This window comes from Diplotaxodon limnothrissa, linkage group LG15 (assembly GCF_057381915.1).
Source record: "Diplotaxodon limnothrissa isolate DT_005_m linkage group LG15, D_limnothrissa_male_GT1.1, whole genome shotgun sequence".
Lineage (NCBI taxonomy): Eukaryota > Metazoa > Chordata > Actinopteri > Cichliformes > Cichlidae > Diplotaxodon > Diplotaxodon limnothrissa.
This window is the reverse complement of record NC_140610.1, coordinates 10,867,929-10,892,047: the sequence shown is the minus strand read 5'-3', so window position 1 is coordinate 10,892,047 and position 24,119 is coordinate 10,867,929. Positions and strand designations below refer to the sequence as shown.

The following is a 24,119-nucleotide window of genomic DNA, read 5'->3' as shown; positions in this document are numbered from 1 at the left end:
TGAACCTCTCAATAAACAAAATATTTGCTCGGCTTAAATGACAAACCGCTATTTTACACAGTGGAACACTTATTTTTAAACAAAACCAATGCAGTTCGCCACTGACAGTGCTTACCTTTGCACATCACAGTAAACACTGAACCAAGATGGCGCCCACGCGAACGAGAAATCTGAACTACGGTGTCCTGCAGAGGACAAATGGTCAAAATTGCTAAAATTTACAACATATATGCAGCTCAACAGCGACACCTTGTGACTTATTCCAGTCACTACCTTACATATACATAACGTCTTACCTGACATTCAGTTCACCGGACACTCATACTGAATCACCAGCCCATATAAATGAAAAATAAGTCCAGCAGCCAACCAAGAGTCATCACGAAAGACTAGGGGTGACACGACAGCGTGAGCGGGCCTGGGTGTCAGCCAGCCCGACCTGGGTGTCAGCCAGCCCGACCTGGGTGTCAGCCAGCCCGACCTGGGTGGCAGCCAAGCCGCGCTAGCCAGCTAGCCGCCATGCGGCGGTGAAACGAGAGCGTGAGCCGGCCTGGGTATCAGTCAGCCCGGCCTAGGTGTCAGCCAAGCCGCCCTAGCCAGCTAGCTGCCATGCGGCGCTAGCAGTAACATCGTGAGAGATATGGGACTTCTTGATAAAATATGGGACTTCTTGATAAAACGAGCAGATATTTGAAGTTTACACCCCTACATTCTCGCCTGAAAATAGGGGAGGCTGTCATAAAGTTCAAAATCAGTAACTTAGCGCGCACAGCTGTATAGAAACTCCGTCGTGCTAGCTAGCACGCAGTACAGTTATTGTAACTGTCAGCACAACGAAAATAAACTACACCTAAACTCGGTTTATATCTGACCCAAATAGAGTGCAGTTAATAACGTCTTACCTGAAATTCAGTTCACCAGCCGCCTGCTTCTCCTGCATTGGGTTTCCCTTATCCACGATTGAGCTCCGCGTTAGCCACCACCGGTCGATCGGTGTTTCTTTCCCCGCATACGAGGGGAAGAGACATATACCGGTGGCTAACGCGGAGCTAGCTAGCCACCGGTATATGAACAACTCAGTTATTTTTTCCACATCGACCAGCATCATCGGCCCATATAAACGAAAAATAAGTCCAGCTAAGACAAAGACTGTTTGCGGAGCGATCGGGGGTGAAAGGAGTTAGAGACGCCTCACTGAAAGCCAAGCCTGGGTGCTTTTGAGCGAAGCGGCGCTAGCTAGCCGAGCTAGCTAGCCGGCTAGCCGGCCGGCCAAACTAGCTAGCCGGCTAGCAGCAACATCGTGAGAAATCTGTTGCTAATATGGGATGTTTTGACAAAACGAGCAGATATTTGACGTTTACACACCTACATTCTCACCTGAAAACCGGTCGATCGGCGGCCGCCTCACATGTTTCTTTCCCCACATATGAGGGGAAAGAGACACATACCGGTGGCTAGCTAGCTCCGCGTTAGCCACCACCAAACAACTCAGTTAGTTTTTCCTCATCGACCAGCATCATCGGCCCATATAAACGAAAAATAAGTCCAGTGTGAAACAGTCGCTTGGCGAGCGATCGGGTGGTTTAGCGAGTGTCAGCCTCTTAAGTTTAAGACAAGCCCGGCTGCTTTTTAAGCGACGCGGCGCTAGCTACCCAGCTAGCGTCAGTACATAGGAACTACTTCCGGTAGTTATACAAAATAAAAGCGTCCACAGGGAGACAGCGGCCGCCTCGCATTACTCCCGACATACCACTAGAGTGAGCCAGCACACCACAAATGAAGTTTTCTTGTTCTCCATTCATTTCAATGGGAAAAAACTTGCATTAAAATATTCATATTTAAAAAACTATAGAAGTAATAAACACCAAAAGTCATAGCAACTCATTCCAGCTCCAGCCGCACACAATGATATATCATATGTGAACCTTGTCTCAAAACTGTGGGGCGAGTTAAGGTCCAAAATTTCAGGCGGAAAAAGAATAATAATAATAATAATAATAAATCCGAGCAATAGTAATAAGTGTGCCTTCGCATAGGCACACTTAACTAGAAAGTGCATTTTCTGAAGAAACTGCAGTGTGAATGCTTGAATCTGAATGTATGCACTGAAATGAATTAATTGCTGAATTTTGAGTTAAAAATATTGAATGAGATAAAAAAAAACAAAAAAAACCCGAATTTAACCTGAAAACAAAGGTGCTGAACTGCTAAAAGCTGAAGGTTACACAGAAGAAGGAGTTGGAAAAAAACTGAAAATGTTTTAAATGTAAATTAGAAAACCCTAAGAAATGAGAAAAGAACATTTAGAGTCAGAAAACATCTGAATGAATATCAAAAGGTCATATTCTTTGAATCACTGAATGACTCAAATGTGATCCCTCCACTTTGATCCACACAGTTTAAAAAGTTTAAATGCCTGAGCTTTGAAAGACACGGTGTTGGAAAGAGAACAATAATGGCGACAATTTGAGGGTAAAATGATGGCTGTAACACTGTGGACACAGCAGCAGTTGAAAGAGAAGTGCTTAAGATGAATCTTGGCACAGTGGCAGGCAGAGCTCGTTAAGCAGGCAGGTGTGAGCCTGGTTGCTATAGTGACTGCACCCAATGGCTCCATACACACGTACACAGACATGCACCTCACTTTTGCTGCTTAAAATGAACAGAAAAGTCAGGCCCAAACAAATTCTTCCCAAATGAAAAGTACATGTCGTATTGACAAAATTCTTTCACCGTGAGCGACAGCCATGTCTAGTCTACCTAATTCTCAGTTTACATGCCTGTGGAGTTTATTATATGGACGTGGTGACAGTGTAAAGACACCATGCTCTTCTGATTTTCAAACGAACCTTCTGAGCCATTTTAACATTAGAGTCTATGGAAGAGTTGGAGGGAGGAGGCTGTGCATTGGTGACATTTATGAAAGAACCATAAGACCTAGTACAATAGTAAACACATTGGATGAAAGAGGACAGCCATGGCTACGTTTTGAGGGTAAAATCATACCTGTAGAGCAAACGCTGTGGACACAGCAGCAGTTTTAAAAAAGATTTTAAGATTAATTTTTTTGCTCCTCTCACTCTAGCAGTTGAGCTGTCTCACTCTAGCCCCAACATTCCGTCCCATACACACCCATTATAAACTCTGAAACGGGTGAAAAAACATCATGAAACTTAAACTGGAACTGAAGAAAAAGTATAATAGATATTGAAAAGATAAATACAAGTTGAATAGTTGAATGTCTTGTCTTCGTTTTAAAGTTTGAATGGTGGCTCTATGTCAACGTATGTGGAAGTAGTAAGACTTTAAAAATGAGTAAGTTGAATGAGAATTTGAAGGGTCTCTCCATTGAAATACATTATAAATTTTTGTTAAATAAAGTTGAATAAAATTAAAAATATAAATGTTAAAAATGAGAAAAGTAGAAGCATTCATGTCCAAAAGAATAGGAATCTAACGGTGTTTGAATGGTTTTTCTAAGTTGAGCGGTTTTGAAGGAGTGAGATGCCAAAAAACGTACGGAATATATAATAATAATAATAATAACTAGAAAGTGCATTTTCTGAAGAAACTGCAGTGTGAATGCTTGAATCTGAATGTATGCACTGAAATGAATTAATTGCTGAATTTTGAGTTAAAAATATTGAATGAGATTTAAAAAAAACAAAAAAAACCCGAATTTAACCTGAAAACAAAGGTGCTGAACTGCTAAAAGCTGAAGGTTACACAGAAGAAGGAGTTGGAAAAAAACTGAAAATGTTTTAAATGTAAATTAGAAAACCCTAAGAAATGAGAAAAGAACATTTAGAGTCAGAAAACATCTGAATGAATATTAAAAGGTCATATTCTTTGAATCACTGAATGACTCAAATGTGATCCCTCCACTTTGATCCACACAGTTTAAAAAGTTTAAATGCCTGAGCTTTGAAAGATACGGTGTTGGAAAGAGAACAATAATGGCGACAATTTGAGGGTAAAATGATGGCTGTAACACTGTGGACACAGCAGCAGTTGAAAGAGAAGTGTTTAAGATGAATCTTGGTACAGTGGCAGGCAGAGCTCGTTAAGCAGGCAGGTGTGAGCCTGGTTGCTATAGTGACCGCACCCAATGGCTCCATACACACGTACACAGACATGCACCTCACTTTTGCTGCTTAAAATGAACAGAAAAGTCAGGCCGAAACAAATCGTTCCCAAATGAAAAGTAAAAGTCGTATTGACAAAATTCTTTCACCGTGAGCGACAGCAGCTTCTAGTCTACTGAATTCTCAGTTTTCATGCCTGTGGAGTTTATTATATGGACGTGGTGACAGTGGAAAGACACCATGCTCTTCTGATTTTCAAACGAACCTTCTGAGCCATTTTAACATTAGAGTCTATGGAAGAGTTGGAGGGAGGAGGCTGTGCATTGGTGACATTTACGAAAGAACCATAACACCTAGGACAATAGTAAACACATTGGATGAAAGAGGACAGCGATGGCTACGTTTTGAGGGTAAAATCATACCTGTAGAGCAAACGCTGCGGACACAGCAGCAGTTTTAAAAAAGATTTTAAGATAAATTTTTTTGCTCCTCTCACTCTAGCAGTTGAGCTGCCTCACTCTAGCCCCAACATTCCGTCCCATACACACCCATTATAAACTCTGAAACGGGTGAAAAAACATCATGAAACTTAAACTGGAACTGAAGAAAAAGTATAATAGATATTGAAAAGATAAATACAAGTTGAATAGTTGAATGTCTTGTCTTCGTTTTAAAGTTTGAATGGTGGCTCTATGTCAATGTATGTGGAAGTAGTAAGAGTTTAAAAATGAGTAAGTTGAATGAGGATTTGAAGGGTCTCCCCATTGAAATACATTATAAATTTTTGTTGAATAAAGTTGAATAAAATTAAAAATATAAATGTTAAAAATATGAAAAATAGAAGCAGTGTTGTCCAAAAGAATAGGAATCTAACGGTGTTTGAATGGTTTTTCTAAGTTGAACGGTTTTGAAGGAGTAGGATTACAAAAAACGTACGGAATAGATAAAATATAATAACTAGAAAGTGCATTTTCTGAAGAAACTGCAGTGTGAATGCTTGAATCTGAATGTATGCACTGAAATGAATTAATTGCTGAATTTTGAGTTAAAAATATTGAATGAGATAAAAAAAAAACAAAAAAAAAAAAAAAAACGAATTTAACCTGAAAACAAAGGTGCTGAACTGCTAAAAGCTGAAGGGTACACAGAAGGAGGAGTTGGAAAAAAACTGAAAATGTTTTAAATGTAAATTAGAAAACCCTAAGAAATGAGAAAAGAACATTTAGAGTCAGAAAACATCTGAATGAATATTAAAAGGTCATATTCTTTGAATCACTGAATGACTAAAATGTGATCCCTCCACTTTGATCCACACAGTTTAAAAAATTTAAATGCCTGAGCTTTGAAAGACACTGTGTTGGAAAGAGAACAATAATGGCGACAATTTGAGGGTAAAATGATGGCTGTAACACTGTGGACACAGCAGCAGTTGAAAGAGAAGTGTTTAAGATGAATTTTGGCAGAGTGGCAGGCAGAGCTCGTTAAGCAGGCAGGTGTGAGCCTGGTTGCTATAGTGACCGCACCCAATGGCTCCATACACACGTACACAGACATGCGCCTCACTTTTGCTGCTTAAAATGAACAGAAAAGTCAGGCCGAAACAAATCGCTCCCAAATGAAAAGTAAAAGTCGTATTGACAAAATTCTTTCACCGTGAGCGACAGCAATGTCTAGTCTACCTAATTCTCAGTTTTCATGCCTGTGGAGCTTATTATATGGACGTGGTGACAGTGTAAAGACACCATGCTCTTCTGATTTTCAAACGAACCTTCTGAGCCATTTTAACATTAGAGTCTATGGAAGAGTTGGAGGGAGGAGGCTGTGCATTGGTGACATTTATGAAAGAACCATAACACCTAGTACAATAGTAAACACATTGGATGAAAGAGGACAGCCATGGCTACGTTTTGAGGGTAAAATCATACCTGTAGAGCAAACGCTGCGGACACAGCAGCAGTTTTAAAAAAGATTTTAAGATTAATTTTGTTGCTCCTCTCACTCTAGCAGTTGAGCTGCCTCACTCTAGCCCCAACATTCCGTCCCATACACACCCATTATAAACTCTGAAACGGGTGAAAAAACATCATGAAACTTAAACTGGAACTGAAGAAAAAGTATAATAGATATTGAAAAGATAAATACAAGTTGAATAGTTGAATGTCTTGTCTTCGTTTTAAAGTTTGAATGGTGGCTCTATGTCAATGTATGTGGAAGTAGATACAGTTTAAAGAGGAGGAAGTTGAATGAGAATTTGAAGGGTCTCCCCATTGAAATACATTATAAATTTTTGTTGAAAAAAGTTGAATAAAATTAAAAATATAAATGTTAAAAATGAGAAAAATAGAAGCAATGTTGTCCAAAAGAATAGGAATCTAACGGTGTTTGAATGGTTTTTCTAAGTTGAACGGTTTTGAAGGAGTAGGCTTTCAAAAAACGTACGGAATAGATAATAATAAAATAGAATAATAATAATAAAGATTCGAATAACAATACTGTGAATGCTTTTCAAGCATTCACACTAATAATAATAAAGATTAGAAGAACAATACTGTGAATGCTTTTCAAGCATTCACACTAACTAGAAAGTGCATTTTCTGAAGAAACTGCAGTGTGAATGCTTGAATCTGAATGTATGCACTGAAATGAATTAATTGCTGAATTTTGAGTTAAAAATATTGAATGAGATTTAAAAAAAACAAAAAAAACCCGAATTTAACCTGAAAACAAAGGTGCTGAACTGCTAAAAGCTGAAGGTTACACAGAAGAAGGAGTTGGAAAAAAACTGAAAATGTTTTAAATGTAAATTAGAAAACCCTAAGAAATGAGAAAAGAACATTTAGAGTCAGAAAACATCTGAATGAATATTAAAAGGTCATATTCTTTGAATCACTGAATGACTCAAATGTGATCCCTCCACTTTGATCCACACAGTTTAAAAAGTTTAAATGCCTGAGCTTTGAAAGATACGGTGTTGGAAAGAGAACAATAATGGCGACAATTTGAGGGTAAAATGATGGCTGTAACACTGTGGACACAGCAGCAGTTGAAAGAGAAGTGTTTAAGATGAATCTTGGTACAGTGGCAGGCAGAGCTCGTTAAGCAGGCAGGTGTGAGCCTGGTTGCTATAGTGACCGCACCCAATGGCTCCATACACACGTACACAGACATGCACCTCACTTTTGCTGCTTAAAATGAACAGAAAAGTCAGGCCGAAACAAATCGTTCCCAAATGAAAAGTAAAAGTCGTATTGACAAAATTCTTTCACCGTGAGCGACAGCAGCTTCTAGTCTACTGAATTCTCAGTTTTCATGCCTGTGGAGTTTATTATATGGACGTGGTGACAGTGGAAAGACACCATGCTCTTCTGATTTTCAAACGAACCTTCTGAGCCATTTTAACATTAGAGTCTATGGAAGAGTTGGAGGGAGGAGGCTGTGCATTGGTGACATTTACGAAAGAACCATAACACCTAGGACAATAGTAAACACATTGGATGAAAGAGGACAGCGATGGCTACGTTTTGAGGGTAAAATCATACCTGTAGAGCAAACGCTGCGGACACAGCAGCAGTTTTAAAAAAGATTTTAAGATAAATTTTTTTGCTCCTCTCACTCTAGCAGTTGAGCTGCCTCACTCTAGCCCCAACATTCCGTCCCATACACACCCATTATAAACTCTGAAACGGGTGAAAAAACATCATGAAACTTAAACTGGAACTGAAGAAAAAGTATAATAGATATTGAAAAGATAAATACAAGTTGAATAGTTGAATGTCTTGTCTTCGTTTTAAAGTTTGAATGGTGGCTCTATGTCAATGTATGTGGAAGTAGTAAGAGTTTAAAAATGAGTAAGTTGAATGAGGATTTGAAGGGTCTCCCCATTGAAATACATTATAAATTTTTGTTGAATAAAGTTGAATAAAATTAAAAATATAAATGTTAAAAATATGAAAAATAGAAGCAGTGTTGTCCAAAAGAATAGGAATCTAACGGTGTTTGAATGGTTTTTCTAAGTTGAACGGTTTTGAAGGAGTAGGATTACAAAAAACGTACGGAATAGATAAAATATAATAACTAGAAAGTGCATTTTCTGAAGAAACTGCAGTGTGAATGCTTGAATCTGAATGTATGCACTGAAATGAATTAATTGCTGAATTTTGAGTTAAAAATATTGAATGAGATAAAAAAAAAACAAAAAAAAAAAAAAAAACGAATTTAACCTGAAAACAAAGGTGCTGAACTGCTAAAAGCTGAAGGGTACACAGAAGGAGGAGTTGGAAAAAAACTGAAAATGTTTTAAATGTAAATTAGAAAACCCTAAGAAATGAGAAAAGAACATTTAGAGTCAGAAAACATCTGAATGAATATTAAAAGGTCATATTCTTTGAATCACTGAATGACTAAAATGTGATCCCTCCACTTTGATCCACACAGTTTAAAAAATTTAAATGCCTGAGCTTTGAAAGACACTGTGGTGGAAAGAGAACAATAATGGCGACAATTTGAGGGTAAAATGATGGCTGTAACACTGTGGACACAGCAGCAGTTGAAAGAGAAGTGTTTAAGATGAATTTTGGCAGAGTGGCAGGCAGAGCTCGTTAAGCAGGCAGGTGTGAGCCTGGTTGCTATAGTGACCGCACCCAATGGCTCCATACACACGTACACAGACATGCGCCTCACTTTTGCTGCTTAAAATGAACAGAAAAGTCAGGCCGAAACAAATCGCTCCCAAATGAAAAGTAAAAGTCGTATTGACAAAATTCTTTCACCGTGAGCGACAGCAATGTCTAGTCTACCTAATTCTCAGTTTTCATGCCTGTGGAGCTTATTATATGGACGTGGTGACAGTGTAAAGACACCATGCTCTTCTGATTTTCAAACGAACCTTCTGAGCCATTTTAACATTAGAGTCTATGGAAGAGTTGGAGGGAGGAGGCTGTGCATTGGTGACATTTATGAAAGAACCATAACACCTAGTACAATAGTAAACACATTGGATGAAAGAGGACAGCCATGGCTACGTTTTGAGGGTAAAATCATACCTGTAGAGCAAACGCTGCGGACACAGCAGCAGTTTTAAAAAAGATTTTAAGATTAATTTTGTTGCTCCTCTCACTCTAGCAGTTGAGCTGCCTCACTCTAGCCCCAACATTCCGTCCCATACACACCCATTATAAACTCTGAAACGGGTGAAAAAACATCATGAAACTTAAACTGGAACTGAAGAAAAAGTATAATAGATATTGAAAAGATAAATACAAGTTGAATAGTTGAATGTCTTGTCTTCGTTTTAAAGTTTGAATGGTGGCTCTATGTCAATGTATGTGGAAGTAGATACAGTTTAAAGAGGAGGAAGTTGAATGAGAATTTGAAGGGTCTCCCCATTGAAATACATTATAAATTTTTGTTGAAAAAAGTTGAATAAAATTAAAAATATAAATGTTAAAAATGAGAAAAATAGAAGCAATGTTGTCCAAAAGAATAGGAATCTAACGGTGTTTGAATGGTTTTTCTAAGTTGAACGGTTTTGAAGGAGTAGGCTTTCAAAAAACGTACGGAATAGATAATAATAAAATAGAATAATAATAATAAAGATTCGAATAACAATACTGTGAATGCTTTTCAAGCATTCACACTAATAATAATAAAGATTAGAAGAACAATACTGTGAATGCTTTTCAAGCATTCACACTAACTAGAAAGTGCATTTTCTGAAGAAACTGCAGTGTGAATGCTTGAATCTGAATGTATGCACTGAAATGAATTAATTGCTGAATTTTGAGTTAAAAATATTGAATGAGATTTAAAAAAAACAAAAAAAACCCCGAATTTAACCTGAAAACAAAGGTGCTGAACTGCTAAAAGCTGAAGGTTACACAGAAGAAGGAGTTGGAAAAAAAACTGAAAATGTTTTAAATGTAAATTAGAAAACCCTAAGAAATGAGAAAAGAACATTTAGAGTCAGAAAACATCTGAATGAATATTAAAAGGTCATATTCTTTGAATCACTGAATGACTCAAATGTGATCCCTCCACTTTGATCCACACAGTTTAAAAAGTTTAAATGCCTGAGCTTTGAAAGATACGGTGTTGGAAAGAGAACAATAATGGCGACAATTTGAGGGTAAAATGATGGCTGTAACACTGTGGACACAGCAGCAGTTGAAAGAGAAGTGTTTAAGATGAATCTTGGTACAGTGGCAGGCAGAGCTCGTTAAGCAGGCAGGTGTGAGCCTGGTTGCTATAGTGACCGCACCCAATGGCTCCATACACACGTACACAGACATGCGCCTCACTTTTGCTGCTTAAAATGAACAGAAAAGTCAGGCCGAAACAAATCGTTCCCAAATGAAAAGTAAAAGTCGTATTGACAAAATTCTTTCACCGTGAGTGACAGCAATGTCTAGTCTACTGAATTCTCAGTTTTCATGCCTGTGGAGTTTATTATATGGACGTGGTGACAGTGGAAAGACACCATGCTCTTCTGATTTTCAAACGAACCTTCTGAGCCATTTTAACATTAGAGTCTATGGAAGAGTTGGAGGGAGGAGGCTGTGCATTGGTGACATTTACGAAAGAACCATAACACCTAGGACAATAGTAAACACATTGGATGAAAGAGGACAGCGATGGCTACGTTTTGAGGGTAAAATCATACCTGTAGAGCAAACGCTGCGGACACAGCAGCAGTTTTAAAAAAGATTTTAAGATTAATTTTTTTGCTCCTCTCACTCTAGCAGTTGAGCTGCCTCACTCTAGCCCCAACATTCCGTCCCATACACACCCATTATAAACTCTGAAACGGGTGAAAAAACATCATGAAACTTAAACTGGAACTGAAGAAAAAGTATAATAGATATTGAAAAGATAAATACAAGTTGAATAGTTGAATGTCTTGTCTTCGTTTTAAAGTTTGAATGGTGGCTCTATGTGAATGTATGTGGAAGTAGTAAGAGTTTAAAAATGAATAAGTTGAATGAGGATTTGAAGGGTCTCTCCATTGAAATACATTATAAATTTTTGTTAAATAAAGTTGAATAAAATTAAAAATATAAATGTTAAAAATGAGAAAAGTAGAAGCATTCATGTCCAAAAGAATAGGAATCTAACGGTGTTTGAATGGTTTTTCTAAGTTGAGCGGTTTTGAAGGAGTGAGATGCCAAAAAACGTACGGAATATATAATAATAATAATAATAATAATAACTAGAAAGTGCATTTTCTGAAGAAACTGCAGTGTGAATGCTTGAATCTGAATGTATGCACTGAAATGAATTAATTGCTGAATTTTGAGTTAAAAATATTGAATGAGATTTAAAAAAAAAGTCCGAATTTAACCTGAAAATAAAAGTCCTGAACTGCTAAAAGCTGAAGGTTACACAGAAGAGGAAGTTGGAAAAAAGCTGAAAATGTTTTAATTGTAAATTAGAAAACCCTAAGAAATGAGAAAAGAACATTTAGAGTCAGAAAACATCTGAAAGAATATTAAAAGTTAATATTCTTTGAATCACTGAATGACTAAAATGTGATCCCTCCGCTTGGATCCACACAGTTTAAAAAATTTAAAAGTGTGAGCTTTGAAAGACACGGTGTTGGAAAGAGAACAACGATGGTGACGTTTTGAGGGTAAAATGATGGCTTTAACACTGTGGACACAGCAGCAGTTGAAAGAGAAGTGTTTAAGATGAATCTTGGCAGAGAGAGAGAGAGAGCTCGTTAAGCAGGCAGGTGTGAGCCTGGTTGCTATAGTGACCGCACCCAAGGGCTCCATACACACGGACACAGACATGCACCTCACTTTTGCTGCTTAAAATGAACAGAAAAGTCAGGCCGAAACAAATCGCTCCCAAATGAAAAGTAAAAGTCGTATTGACAAAATTCTTTCACCGTGAGCGACAGCAATGTCTAGTCTACCTAATTCTCAGTTTTCATGCCTGTGGAGCTTATTATATGGACGTGGTGACAGTGGAAAGACACCATGCTCTTCTGATTTTCAAACGAACCTTCTGAGCCATTTTAACATTAGAGTCTATGGAAGAGTTGGAGGGAGGAGGCTGTGCATTGGTGACATTTATGAAAGAACCATAACACCTAGTACAATAGTAAACACATTGGATGAAAGAGGACAGCGATGGCTACGTTTTGAGGGTAAAATCATACCTGTAGAGCAAACGCTGCGGACACAGCAGCAGTTTTAAAAAAGATTTTAAGATTAATTTTTTTGCTCCTCTCACTCTAGCAGTTGAGCTGTCTCACTCTAGCCCCAACATTCCGTCCCATACACACCCATTATAAATGTTGAAACGGGTGAAAAAACATCATGAAACTTAAACTGGAACTGAAGACAAAGCATAATAGATATTGAAAAGATAAATACAAGTTGAATAGTTGAATGTCTTGTCTTCGTTTTAAAGTTTGAATGGTGGCTCTATGTCAATGTATGTGGAAGTAGTAAGAGTTTAAAAATGAGTAAGTTGAATGAGAATTTGAAGGGTCTCCCCATTGAAATACATGGGAAATTTTTGTTGAATAAAGTTGAATAAAATTAAAAATATAAATGTTAAAAATGAGAAAAATAGAAGCAGTCATGTCCAAAATAATAGGAATCTAACGATGTTTGAATGGTTTTTCTAAGTTGAACGGTTTTGAAGGAGTTAGATGCCAAAAAACGTACGGAATATGGAATAATAATAAAGATTCGAAGAACAATACTGTGAATGCTTTTCAAGCATTCACACTAATAAAGATTAGAAGAACAATACTGTGAATGCTTTTCAAGCATTCACACTAACTAGAAAGTGCATTTTCTGAAGAAACTGCAGTGTGAATGCTTGAATCTGAATGTATGCACTGAAATGAATAAAATGCTGAATTTAATTTAAAAATCTTGAATGAGATAAAAAAAAACCCGAATTTAACCTGAAAACAAAAGTGCTGAACTGCTAAAAGCTGAAGGTTACACAGAAGAAGAAGTTGGAAAAAAGCTGAAAATGTTTTAATTGTAAATTAGAAAAACCTAAGAAATGAGAAAAGAACATTTAGAGTCAGAAAACATCTGAAAGAATATTAAAAGGTCATATTCTTTGAATCACTGAATGACTAAAATGTGATACCTCCACTTGGATCCACACAGTTTAAAAAGTTTACATCTCTGAGCTTTGAAAGACAAGATGTTGGAAAGAGAACAACGATGGCGACGTTTTGAGGGTAAAATGATGGCTGTAACACTGTGGAGACAGCAGCAGTTGAAAGAGAAGTGTTTAAGATGAATCTTGGCAGAGTGAGAGAGAGAGCTCGTTAAGCAGGCAGGTGTGAGCCTGGTTGCTATAGTGACTGCACCCAATGGCTCCATACACACGACACAGACATGCACCTCACTTTTGCTGCTTAAAATGAACAGAAAAGTCAGGCCCAAACAAATTCTTCCCAAATGAAAAGTACATGTCGTATTGACAAAATTCTTTCACCGTGAGCGACAGCAATGTCTAGTCTACCAAATTCTCAGTTTTCATGCCTGTGGAGTTTATTATATGGACGTGGTGACAGTGGAAAGACACCATGCTCTTCTGATTTTCAAACGAACCTTCTGAGCCATTTTAACATTAGAGTCTATGGAAGAGTTGGAAGGAGGAGGCTGTGCATTGGTGACATTTATGAAAGAACCGTAACACCTAGGACAATAGTAAACACATTGGATGAAAGAGGACAGCCATGGCTACGTTTTGAGGGTAAAATCATACCTGTAGAGCAAACGCTGCGGACACAGCAGCAGTTTTAAAAAAGATTTTAAGATTAATTTTTTTGCTCCTCTCACTCTAGCAGTTGAGCTGTCTCACTCTAGCCCCAACATTCCGTCCCATACACACCCATTATAAATTTTGAAACGGGTGAAAAAACATCATGAAACTTAAACTGGAACTGAAGAAAAAGTATAATAGATATTGAAAAGATAAATACAAGTTGAATAGTTGAATGTCTTGTCTTCGTTTTAAAGTTTGAATGGTGGCTCTATGTGAACGTATGTGGAAGTAGTAAGAGTTTAAAAATGAGTAAGTTGAATGAGGATTTGAAGGGTCTCCCCATTGAAATACATTATAAATTTTTGTTGAATAAAGTTGAATAAAATTAAAAATATAAATGTTAAAAATGAGAAAAATAGAAGCAGTCATGTCCAAAAGAATAGGAATCTAACGGTGTTTGAATGGTTTTTCTAAGTTGAACGGTTTTGAAGGAGTGAGATGCCAAAAAACGTACGGAATATATAATAATAATAATAATAAAGATTAGAATAACAATACTGTGAATGCTTTTCAAGCATTCACACTAATAATAATAAAGATTAGAATAACAATACTGTGAATGCTTTTCAAGCATTCACACTAATAATAATAAAGATTCGAATAACAATACTGTGAATGCTTTTCAAGCATTCACACTAATAAGATTCTTGGTACCATTCTGTGATTTCCAGTCGAATGCAGGCCGCTGAAGCAGAAGTGCTGTACATCAAGGAGGTAGAAAAACTGGATGGGTTTGGCCAGGAGAGCTTTCCAGCTAAGGTAGATACATTACATCACCCTCAACCTCTCAATCAGTATCCTTTGAGAGATTTTAAATGAGTTCTTGTGTAATACTTTCTTCCACAGGACAACTATACCAATGACATATTCATCGGTGTGTCTTTCATTGGAGTGTTTGTTAAACACAGAAATGGCAGATCCATCATGCTCCACAAGTAAGTTTCTCCTTTCAAAAAAGAAAGAAAGAATTGTCATAATTTCCTGTACTCATGAGGAACCGTTGTTCCTTTTTTAAAACATTTGTTTGCATCTGTGTGTTATAAAGGTGGAAGGACATTGGTACCATTGCACACAACAAGTCAGCCATCACAGTGGAGATAACGAGCAGAGACGACACCATCGTCTTTCACATGGTGAGTGTTGTGTCTGCAGACACAGAGGTTTATAGTGGGTGGTTAAACATGCAGGAAAAGTATGCGTCCACAAAATACCTGCAGAGGGACAAACGAACTGGGGAGAGCTGATTCTTGACTTCACAGAAATACTCATTTTCTGTTCACCTTAAATTTTCGGTGTTATTATTAATTTTTTTCTCTGTTTGTGTCTGCAGGAGGATATGGAAATGGCCAAGTACATCGCCCGCCTTTTCACAGCCAGACACAAATTCTACAAACAGAACAAGATATGTGCAGAGTGAGTTTCAAGGCCACACAGAGAGGCCAGCTGAAGGCCATTAAAACACTAAGATATCAATTGTCTGTCATTTATTTTTTTAATGGGTATTTCAACAACCTGTTGAAGGTTATACAAAAAAACCCCAACAAAACATATGCTATAAAAGACTGTGTAGCATTCACTGAGCTTATAGTACATGACCTGGGTGCATTTAATAAAATACTAATTTGTCACATAATGTGTCTGTTTCTTTGTAGGCCCACTCACTCACCTGCACCAATGAGGAGGAGACCCACCTGGACTCATCGCCTGTCTCTGGTATGTTGACAAGCATTTGTATGTTTTGAAGTGATTTGATACAGCTATTTAATATTGCCTCTGGTCAATATAAAAGGGACGAGAATGGAGGACAGAGGGGGAACACAGAAACGTCCACAATTAGCAACCTGATCCGCTCTCCCACTCAGGGAAGCTCTTAATCGTCCAGAATACAGACATACAGACTAATAGTGCCTTCCACTCCAAAACTTTAACTCTTTACCCTCTGAAAGCCTATTAGGAGTAACTCTGAGATGTTTCTGTCATATTCAGGTCCAGAGCAAAATGAATGGGTTTGTATCACAGGTTTATGAGAGTGATCTATGCCTATGCAGCTACCCTCGAAACTGTTGCATTGGTCATCAAACCACTGAGGTGTCAAAGCCCATCAATTAAGGGTACTAGGGTGGTCATTTAATGTCATCTTCATGAGGAAAGAGTTTAAGGGGAAAAAGAGAACACTGTGACACCATCAGAACAAATACTTGTGTAAATACTTGTGTACAAATGTGTACATTTCCACAATAAGTTGCCACCAGGTAGATTCCAATACTGGAAAGCATTCTACACAATAGCAAAACCACTTAGAAACATACTATATATATATATGTGAAAAGGCTGTATATGAAATATCACACAAAAGAAGCATGTAATCCCCCAAAACAAAACAAAAAACAGCTTAGGAGTAGTTTCTAATTCCAGCCTTCAGGGCTTTCTGTATGTAGTGCATGAATCCAATGTGAAATGATACCTCTTCTTAAAAGAGACGTCGATCGAAAGATTGTTGCTATAAAGGGAATACTACTGGATTCATGCACTACAAACAGAAAGCCCTGAAGGCTCAAATGAAGAACTACTGTTAAGTTCATAGCGCATGTCTGCTACTTTTGGCATGGTTTTCTATGCAGATGTTTTTCATCATGCAGTTAGAGCTCTGCTTTCTGATTGTTGGAAATTGGAATTTCACACTGATTTTTATTGTGATTGTTGTTTGTCTTATATTGTGCTGATGGCAGTTTATTACTGAAACATGCATCTTTTTGCCCTTTAATAAATATAAAGAAGCATTTTTTTGAGAGTTCTGGCGTTTTCCTTCTATTCTATAAGCTCTTAATTGTGCCATGGAGCCTTGGTTTTAGCATGCGTTGGTGGTGTGGTGGGTGTTGTTGGAAAGTTAGAAAGGGTGTTGCTTGCTCTGATTTCCGGTGCGACAGCGAAGGCTGTGATTTCTGCGTCTCCCTCCCTGCTAGCCAGACAATGGTGAGGCTAAATGTGGCACAATAGATGTTCAGTCAGACCACTGGAGTGCTCAGATGACTGTCTGGAGTACCGCAAACTTTGTCCAATGACAGATGCGCAGCACTAGCTTCAATCTGGCTTGGTCACAGTCAGCCATTGTGATTGATGTGTTAAGACAGAGAAGTAAAGTGATGGTTTCATGTGTGATGTAAAGAAACTGAAATATCACTTTGAGGATCAGGAGATCTTACAATGTCACACTTTATAACCGTTTTACAATTTCTTCATTTAGCCACGGCCACAGTCCTGTAACTTCCAGTCAGTGCATTCCCAGTTTGGAGACCATTATCAAGACACACAGAGCTCTCAAGGTAGGTGTTACTGTTTTAGAGTGGCTTTCCTCCCCCTGCTTTAACCACAGTGTGATTTAAGATTTTTGCCTCCCTGACAATAACTCAAAACAACAGTCCTCCTAATTGTGTCTTTCCCATCAGGCGTGTGACTCACAGCCCATTCGCATTTTAACAGTCTCCCAGCCAATTAGAGCCCAACGTTTGGGGTGCAGAGCAGTGACCTCATTTATGCTTCACTCTTTCATTGAAGTGTTCACACACTCAGCCTGCCTTATAATCCGAAGAACTTCACTCATGTCAGCTTGACAATAAAAAGCGAGCGAGTGGAAAAACATTCTGGGTGTGCTACTGCATGTGGGCGTGGGATCGGTCTCGAGTGTGACCTCAGGCATCATACTCCGATTGTGCGGACAGAGATTATGCTTGTCTTCCTTCTCCTTGTGAACATGGGATAGTTTCACACGGGAGAGCGCTCTGCTCAGCGGGAAGGAATAACATGACATATTTTTCTGTGGTGGTTGGTGCAGCTGTGAAACCAACAAAACAGCAGTGATCATTTTTCCCACCTTCGGGATGCCACAAAGGGTGTTTATTTCAGCTTGTTTATAACAGCTTAGACAGTTAAACTGCAAGACTGGAAAACCCCCAGTACCACCTTCACCATACCACTGGCAAGATTACAGGAACATTTGGTCTCCCTTCATTTTTTTTCTTTAAATTTGTCAATGTTCCTTTTTGATTTTCTTTCTTTCAAGCTCCAACACGGTTCATTGTGCAAAGCGTGTGTTCTTTTAAGTTTTTATATGAAATACTGAGGTACCAAGTATTTGAACAGTCATAGAACTTCAAAGATCAATAAAATCTTTGTTTGATTAAGTTTAGCTTTAGTGCACAAATTGCTTAAAAATGTTTGCAGCTCAGATTTTCTTGTGATCCTCTTTACACATTTTTCCATGCCTCCTTTGCTGTGCAGACAGTATCTTCCACGATGACCCGTATTACAAGTCAGAGAGCAGCCTGGATCGCTGTACAGTGGACTTTACCTACCGAAACGGTAACGTGCCAAACGGAAGCATGTACAGCAGCCCCAGCCTGAGCTCCCTCAATCGTTCCCAGAATTTTGTCCCACCCTCGCCCATGTCCTCCAACCTCAGCATCCCTGGCAGTGAGCTCATGCGGCCTGACTACATCCCCAGCCACCGTCACAGTGCCATCATTGCACCATCCTATCGGCCCACGCCTGAGTACGATGCTGTCATGCGGCAGAAGCGGTGCATGCTCCCTGCTCACCATGACCTTCACAGCCAGTCGCTACGCAGTCTCAACATCAGCAATGCCTGTGCCTACAGGCAGCCTGAGCCTCTAGTGTACAGCCAGCCAGAGATGCGAGAGAGGGGCCCTTATCATGGTGTGGCACCCAGCCCTGCTCCGTATACACCACAGGTAAGGGTTAGGATGCTCTGAGATTATTATTTAATTAATTGTAATTAGCTTCCTAGTTCAATGCATCTGTTTGTGACTGTTCATCTTGCAGATCACATATAGTAAGCCGGTGTCCCATGGCCCTCATCAGGGAGGACCAGCCAACAGCCAGGGTCCATGCCATTCACCCCATGTTAACGAAAGTGGAGGCAGCAGCAGCGGTGGAGGTGGAGGAAGCTCCATCTCCCATACAGTCAGCACACCCGAGCTGGCAAATACCAAACAACAGGGGAACAACATTGGAAACTATGCAGCTACAGCCAACATGCTGAGGAACCACATGTCGCGGCCCCCTCCACCTTACCCTTCCAGCTCTTTTCGCCCAGCCACCAGCACGCCAGACCTAGCGAGCCATCGGCATCGCATTGGCGGCAGTAGTCCAGAACTGGTTACCCGCATGGTGCAGCTGTCAGTCAAAACCTTCCAGCCCGACAGCTCAGCTGTGGTGCACCAGTCCCTGCAGGAGGTCAGTGAACCATTAACTGCAGCTGCTAAGCACCGGTCCACGCTGGGCAAGAGACACAGCATGGAGGTTATAAGCAGCATGAGAGGAGCGATGGAAGGCCTTATGATGAAAGGAATGAATGCTCCTCTTCATCGGCGGAATACTCTGAGAGAACCTGTGATGCCATCTCAGCCTCAGTCCATTCCACAGCCCCAGCCTCAAAACTCTCAGTCACAACCTCAGCCGCAACCTCAGCCTCCACCTCAGCAGCCAAAAGAGTTGCCCATGAAGCCTGCCAAGAATGCACCCGAGGCAGTGACTTATCAGCACCAAAAGACTCTTTCTAATGCTACCATGCTCATACACAGCAGTGAAAGTGAAGAAGAGGAAGAGGAAGAAGAGGAGCGGCCTGAACTGGACGTTCAAATTCCAGGTCTCAACGAGAACATTAGCATCAGTGCACAGCTCCAGGCTGCTCTGGCCAAACTTCCCAATAAACCCCCTCCAGAATATCCGGGCCCTCCTAGACCTGCAAGCAATGCTCAAGCTCGCACCCACACTCACAATCACAACAACACCCACCACACCAACCATAATCAAGGACCACAGGGCAACCAGGGACCAGTGGACCAAGGCCATGGCTGCGCCTTAAAGACTGGACAGAGCCAGGGTGTTAGTGGGCCTGGGGGTGGTGGTGGTGGGACACTGACCCGGGGGGATCAGAGTGTTGTGAATGGAGCAGTTTTAGGTCCATCCATTTCAGAACCAGACTTGACCAGTGTTAAGGAGAGGGTGAGGAAGGAGCCGGTCAAAGAGAGGCCAGTATCAGAGATGTTTTCCTTGGAAGACAGCATAGTGGAGAGGGAAATCGCTCAAAGGGTAAGATACTCACTCATTCTACATCTTCACAGCCGTTCCCTCAAATTTTAGAACTAACACATTTCTACATTTTAACACAGTGTAACGATGTTTTTACGTAAAGCAATGTAATGCATTTATTACTTAATATTACAATATAACACATTTACTCAATAATACAATTTAACACATTTTTACTTAAATATAATAATACCATGCAAAACATTTTCTGTTTAATAATACTTTTTTTTAACTTAATAATACAATGCAACATATGATGTTAAATTTTATCTATGTTTATAACATTCACAATTTTTTTCTATTACCTTTCCATATGGAATAAAAATGTTTAGCATGAAATTATTAAATATAATGTCAGTGCCTGACACCTCTGAAGCCATTGTACTGGTATAGTTTTAAATATTACAGTCTGTTGTCTGCTCACTAGTTTCAAAGCTCCTGATTAGCAGTAATCTGGAGTTCAGCACCTAAAAGGGCAGCACTGGACTCTGAATTCCCCGAGGCAGCTAAAAGCCTTACTAAGCCTTCCGATTATTCTTCGAGTTGGGTGTTTTTGTGTCGGTGGGCCTTCTGTTAATATGCAAACATCTGACCCAGCACCAGTCCAGTCATAAATAATTGCCTCCTAGAGATAAACCTGTCTGTCTGTGATTGCAGGTGTGTGTGATTTTAGCCAATAAAACTTAAAGAATGTTTTCTTCTCACTGCTGTCCAAAGCTGCTAAAGCCCTTTTATGCCAGCTGCTTTATCTTATGCATAGAGGGTACCCCTTATGACCCCCAAGCTGTTGTTTTGACTGCCCCATGGGGGATCAAGAAGGTGGAAAGGGGAAGGGCGGCGCTGTCCTGGAGGTTTAATAGCATCAGAGATTAGGAGAGGTAATCCTTCGAGGAAGGAGACGGTGCAATGTGGGTCAGTGTTTGGAAGCGAGAAAGAGAGTCAGGATGACAGAGGGTGTGTTGTAATCAAACAGAAGCTGAAGAGGTAGGTGGGAATAAACAAAGATGAAACAATTAATAACATGTAAGAAGGACAAACGAGGATGAAGGCAACCAGATGGATAAGAACTCTTTCTTAATAGGCTTTGTGTAGTGGGCTTCCTGTTTCTCACCTTTGGACTTATTACAAGGGGATTGGTACGGGCAGTTTATGCACATGCACGGGAAATTCTCCCCACCCACTACTGCTCATGCACATCTGCGTGAACACTGTACTTGTGCAATGGCAGGTCAGTCAGTCTTGCAAACCTGCTGGTGCCTGTAAGCATGACAACAGGATTTTTCTCTCTCTTGAAGACGCTGGAGAGACAGAAGATGTCTGTGGACTCCATGAAGAGGCCGCTGATGATGGCCGCACTCAACGGGCTCTACGTCGCCCGGATGCCTGTCCCCGAGAGTCCAGGGGAGGAAGGCGCCAAGGCGGCTACTGATGAAAGGGTAGGATGCTTGCTTTTTGTACAACATATACATTATTATGGTTAAAGTTTAAGGGTTTCATGACTGTAACTTTGTATTATTCTGTATATTTTGTAACATATAGTAAAAAAGTCCTGCTAATTTACAGACAACCTTTAAAAAATATGCTGCTGGGAATTCATTTTACTCATCTGTTTTGTTGCTACTTTATTACTACATTTACTTTACCCAAAACCTTTGGGATTTACTGACATGTATGTAATTGGAAACTTATCATATTAAAGATAGAAAAGGCTTTTTAAGCTCTTAAAAAAAAATCACAATTACTAAAACGAGTATTTAAAGAACTGATATCAAGAATAACATACCAGAGTTGATGTTCAGGATTAGGTCTTATTTAAGCTTATTTAAACCGAATAATCATAAAAGCTTTAAATCTCCCCAAAAAGTTTGTTTGGTCATCGTCACACCAAAACTCACAGTCTCTATTAATCACATCATTTTAATGAATTCCACTGCCCAAGTAGATCCCCAGTGTGTTTGGCTCCCTTTTGAGCGTGGAGGTGTGAATCCCAGTCTTTGTCCCAACTGTTGCTAAGCTAATGGGGGCAAACCCTAAGTGGGCTGTGGAACGTGTGGCACGGTAGTGCTTATCGCCTCTGGGCCTGCTGGTATGTTAAGAATGTGACCTGAGAGAGAGCGAGCCAGACAGAGAAAGAGAGACAGAAAGAGATTCTGGCCTCTCAGACATGACTGGCCTAATAAACACCACTGCTGCTGCGTATTCGGCTCTTTCCTGACTATATTGATTCAGTATGAATACTTGTGAGCATCATGAGGAGACTGAGGAGAATTTAAAAACGTGAGTGTTATACGATAACAGTGTTGGATTCGAATGCCTTTGTCGGGGTGTGATGTAAATGAATGAGTGCCTTTTTGGGGACTGAAAGAGAGACTTCTGAATAATAAACACCCTCTACTTTTTCTCTCCCTCTCTCTCTCTAGTGTAAGACCTTGGAGTTGAAGCTAGAAGAAGAGCGGGTCTTTACAGAGTATGAGCAGGTGCCCAAGAAGAGGGCAGACTGTATTCTCACAACAGCAACTCTGCCCGAAAATGCAGAGCGCAACCGTTTCCGTGATGTTGTTCCTTATGAGGAGAATCGAGTTGAGCTTGTACCCAACAAGGAGAACAACACAGGCTACATAAATGCCTCGCATATCAAGGTATACACAGCCATGCTTATCTGTGTGTGATCCAGGCTTTTGCAGTACTGTTTAAAAGTCTTGAGTTTCCCTTCATTTCCTTTTCTGTAGTCTTCAATAATACTTCTCCATGTTCCTTAATGGATAGTCAGAGGTCTTTTGTTGCCCCTGACTTTCAGTCCAGTTCTTGTGTAACTGGACATACCTCAGGTTTTTCTTACTGTTTAGGCTTCCTTAAGAATGGTGTTTCCTCATTTTTTTTTTAAGGTCACACTACACATTACACCAAGATAGCCAAAGTATTTGGCTAAGAGGTTTTTGGGAACCACCTTCCTGTTGAGAAATTACTCAAACGGAAACAGAAAATATGTGTCAAACTGAAACTGTGGAAGTTATCTTTGTCATATTTCATAGATTCAAATATATATCTGTATCTATACATATCTATATATCTGTATCTATACGTATCTATATACATATTTTGTTTCTTTTTTTTATATACACACAAAAAAGAACAAAAAAGATGAGTAATCATGACTCCATGACTCATGCACAGTGCTGAGTTTGACAGATTTAATGCCTTCTGTGTCTGCCCATTAAATTTGTGCATTTTTAAGAGTGATGTCCAAAGAAAAGCTCAATCCAAACTTAAGAAGCTAAACTCATCAGTCAAGATATCTTTATCCAAACCAAAATCCGAAGCACATGTTTTTCATTGGACAGCGATGATAAGAGATATTACCCCAACTAATGTAGCTGTGGCTTTCTTCGGGTGGCTCAAATAATGTCAGCTCTGCAACTGTGACTTGATTGCTGGTTGGTTTCAATTTAAGAAGAAATACTTGAGTAATAAAATATATCACAAGTTGTTTTATAATACTTAGGTTTATCTACATGACTCTTAAACAGAATAGCTGTCTCAAAGTGCTTTGCAACACCCACATCATACAGCCTAAATGAAAACAGAGTATAAGGTTGATGCTTTCAGTTTTGTTCTAGTCTTTGTTGCGGTCATTGCTAAGCAGGGAATGGCTCGGAGGAAAGGATGAAAGGCAGCTATTGAAGGCTGTTTGTGCCTTTAAGCTCCCAGAGCTTGTGGAATTCCCAAAGAATGTTGTCCAAACTCCAAAACCCTCTTAAACAACCTGAGTCGCTCTCACTGGCTCTTTATTCATGTTTAGTTGCAAACAGCATGTGTATGCAAGCTTGTGCATACGCGTGTGTCTGCATGCCATGTGTACGTTGTGCACCAAAGCAGCACTGAGTCGCTGCCTACCACAGTGTAACCCTCTTACTCCCCTGTCATTTAAGGTGGTTGCCGCAGAACAAAAAGACCTTGTTTATTCCCCATCCGTCTCTTAATACAGTGTTTATAGTCACGAGGTGGCCTGAGAAATCAGCTGAGACATGCCCTTTATGTAATAGTACTGAAGTTTCTGTGGTCGGAGTGAGCTAAAGATTGGACGTATTTAAGTGTTATTTGTGGTCTTGTGGTTATCAGGAAGGG

General features: G+C 39.6%; 1 protein-coding gene across 1 annotated transcript in view; it reads left to right on the top strand.

The window, feature by feature from the left end:
• The window catches only part of LOC146617115 (tyrosine-protein phosphatase non-receptor type 14-like), an 88,245-nt gene that overhangs the window by 60,829 nt on the left and 3,297 nt on the right, over positions 1–24,119 (top strand). The window contains exons 7-16 of the mRNA XM_085372121.1: positions 14,555–14,642; positions 14,730–14,818; positions 14,929–15,016; positions 15,214–15,296; positions 15,536–15,596; positions 17,128–17,206; positions 18,162–18,631; positions 18,723–19,994; positions 21,290–21,430; positions 22,415–22,633. Of these exons, the coding sequence (XP_085228247.1) occupies positions 14,555–14,642; positions 14,730–14,818; positions 14,929–15,016; positions 15,214–15,296; positions 15,536–15,596; positions 17,128–17,206; positions 18,162–18,631; positions 18,723–19,994; positions 21,290–21,430; positions 22,415–22,633 (2,590 nt within the window). The remainder of the gene's footprint in view (positions 1–14,554; positions 14,643–14,729; positions 14,819–14,928; positions 15,017–15,213; positions 15,297–15,535; positions 15,597–17,127; positions 17,207–18,161; positions 18,632–18,722; positions 19,995–21,289; positions 21,431–22,414; positions 22,634–24,119) is intronic.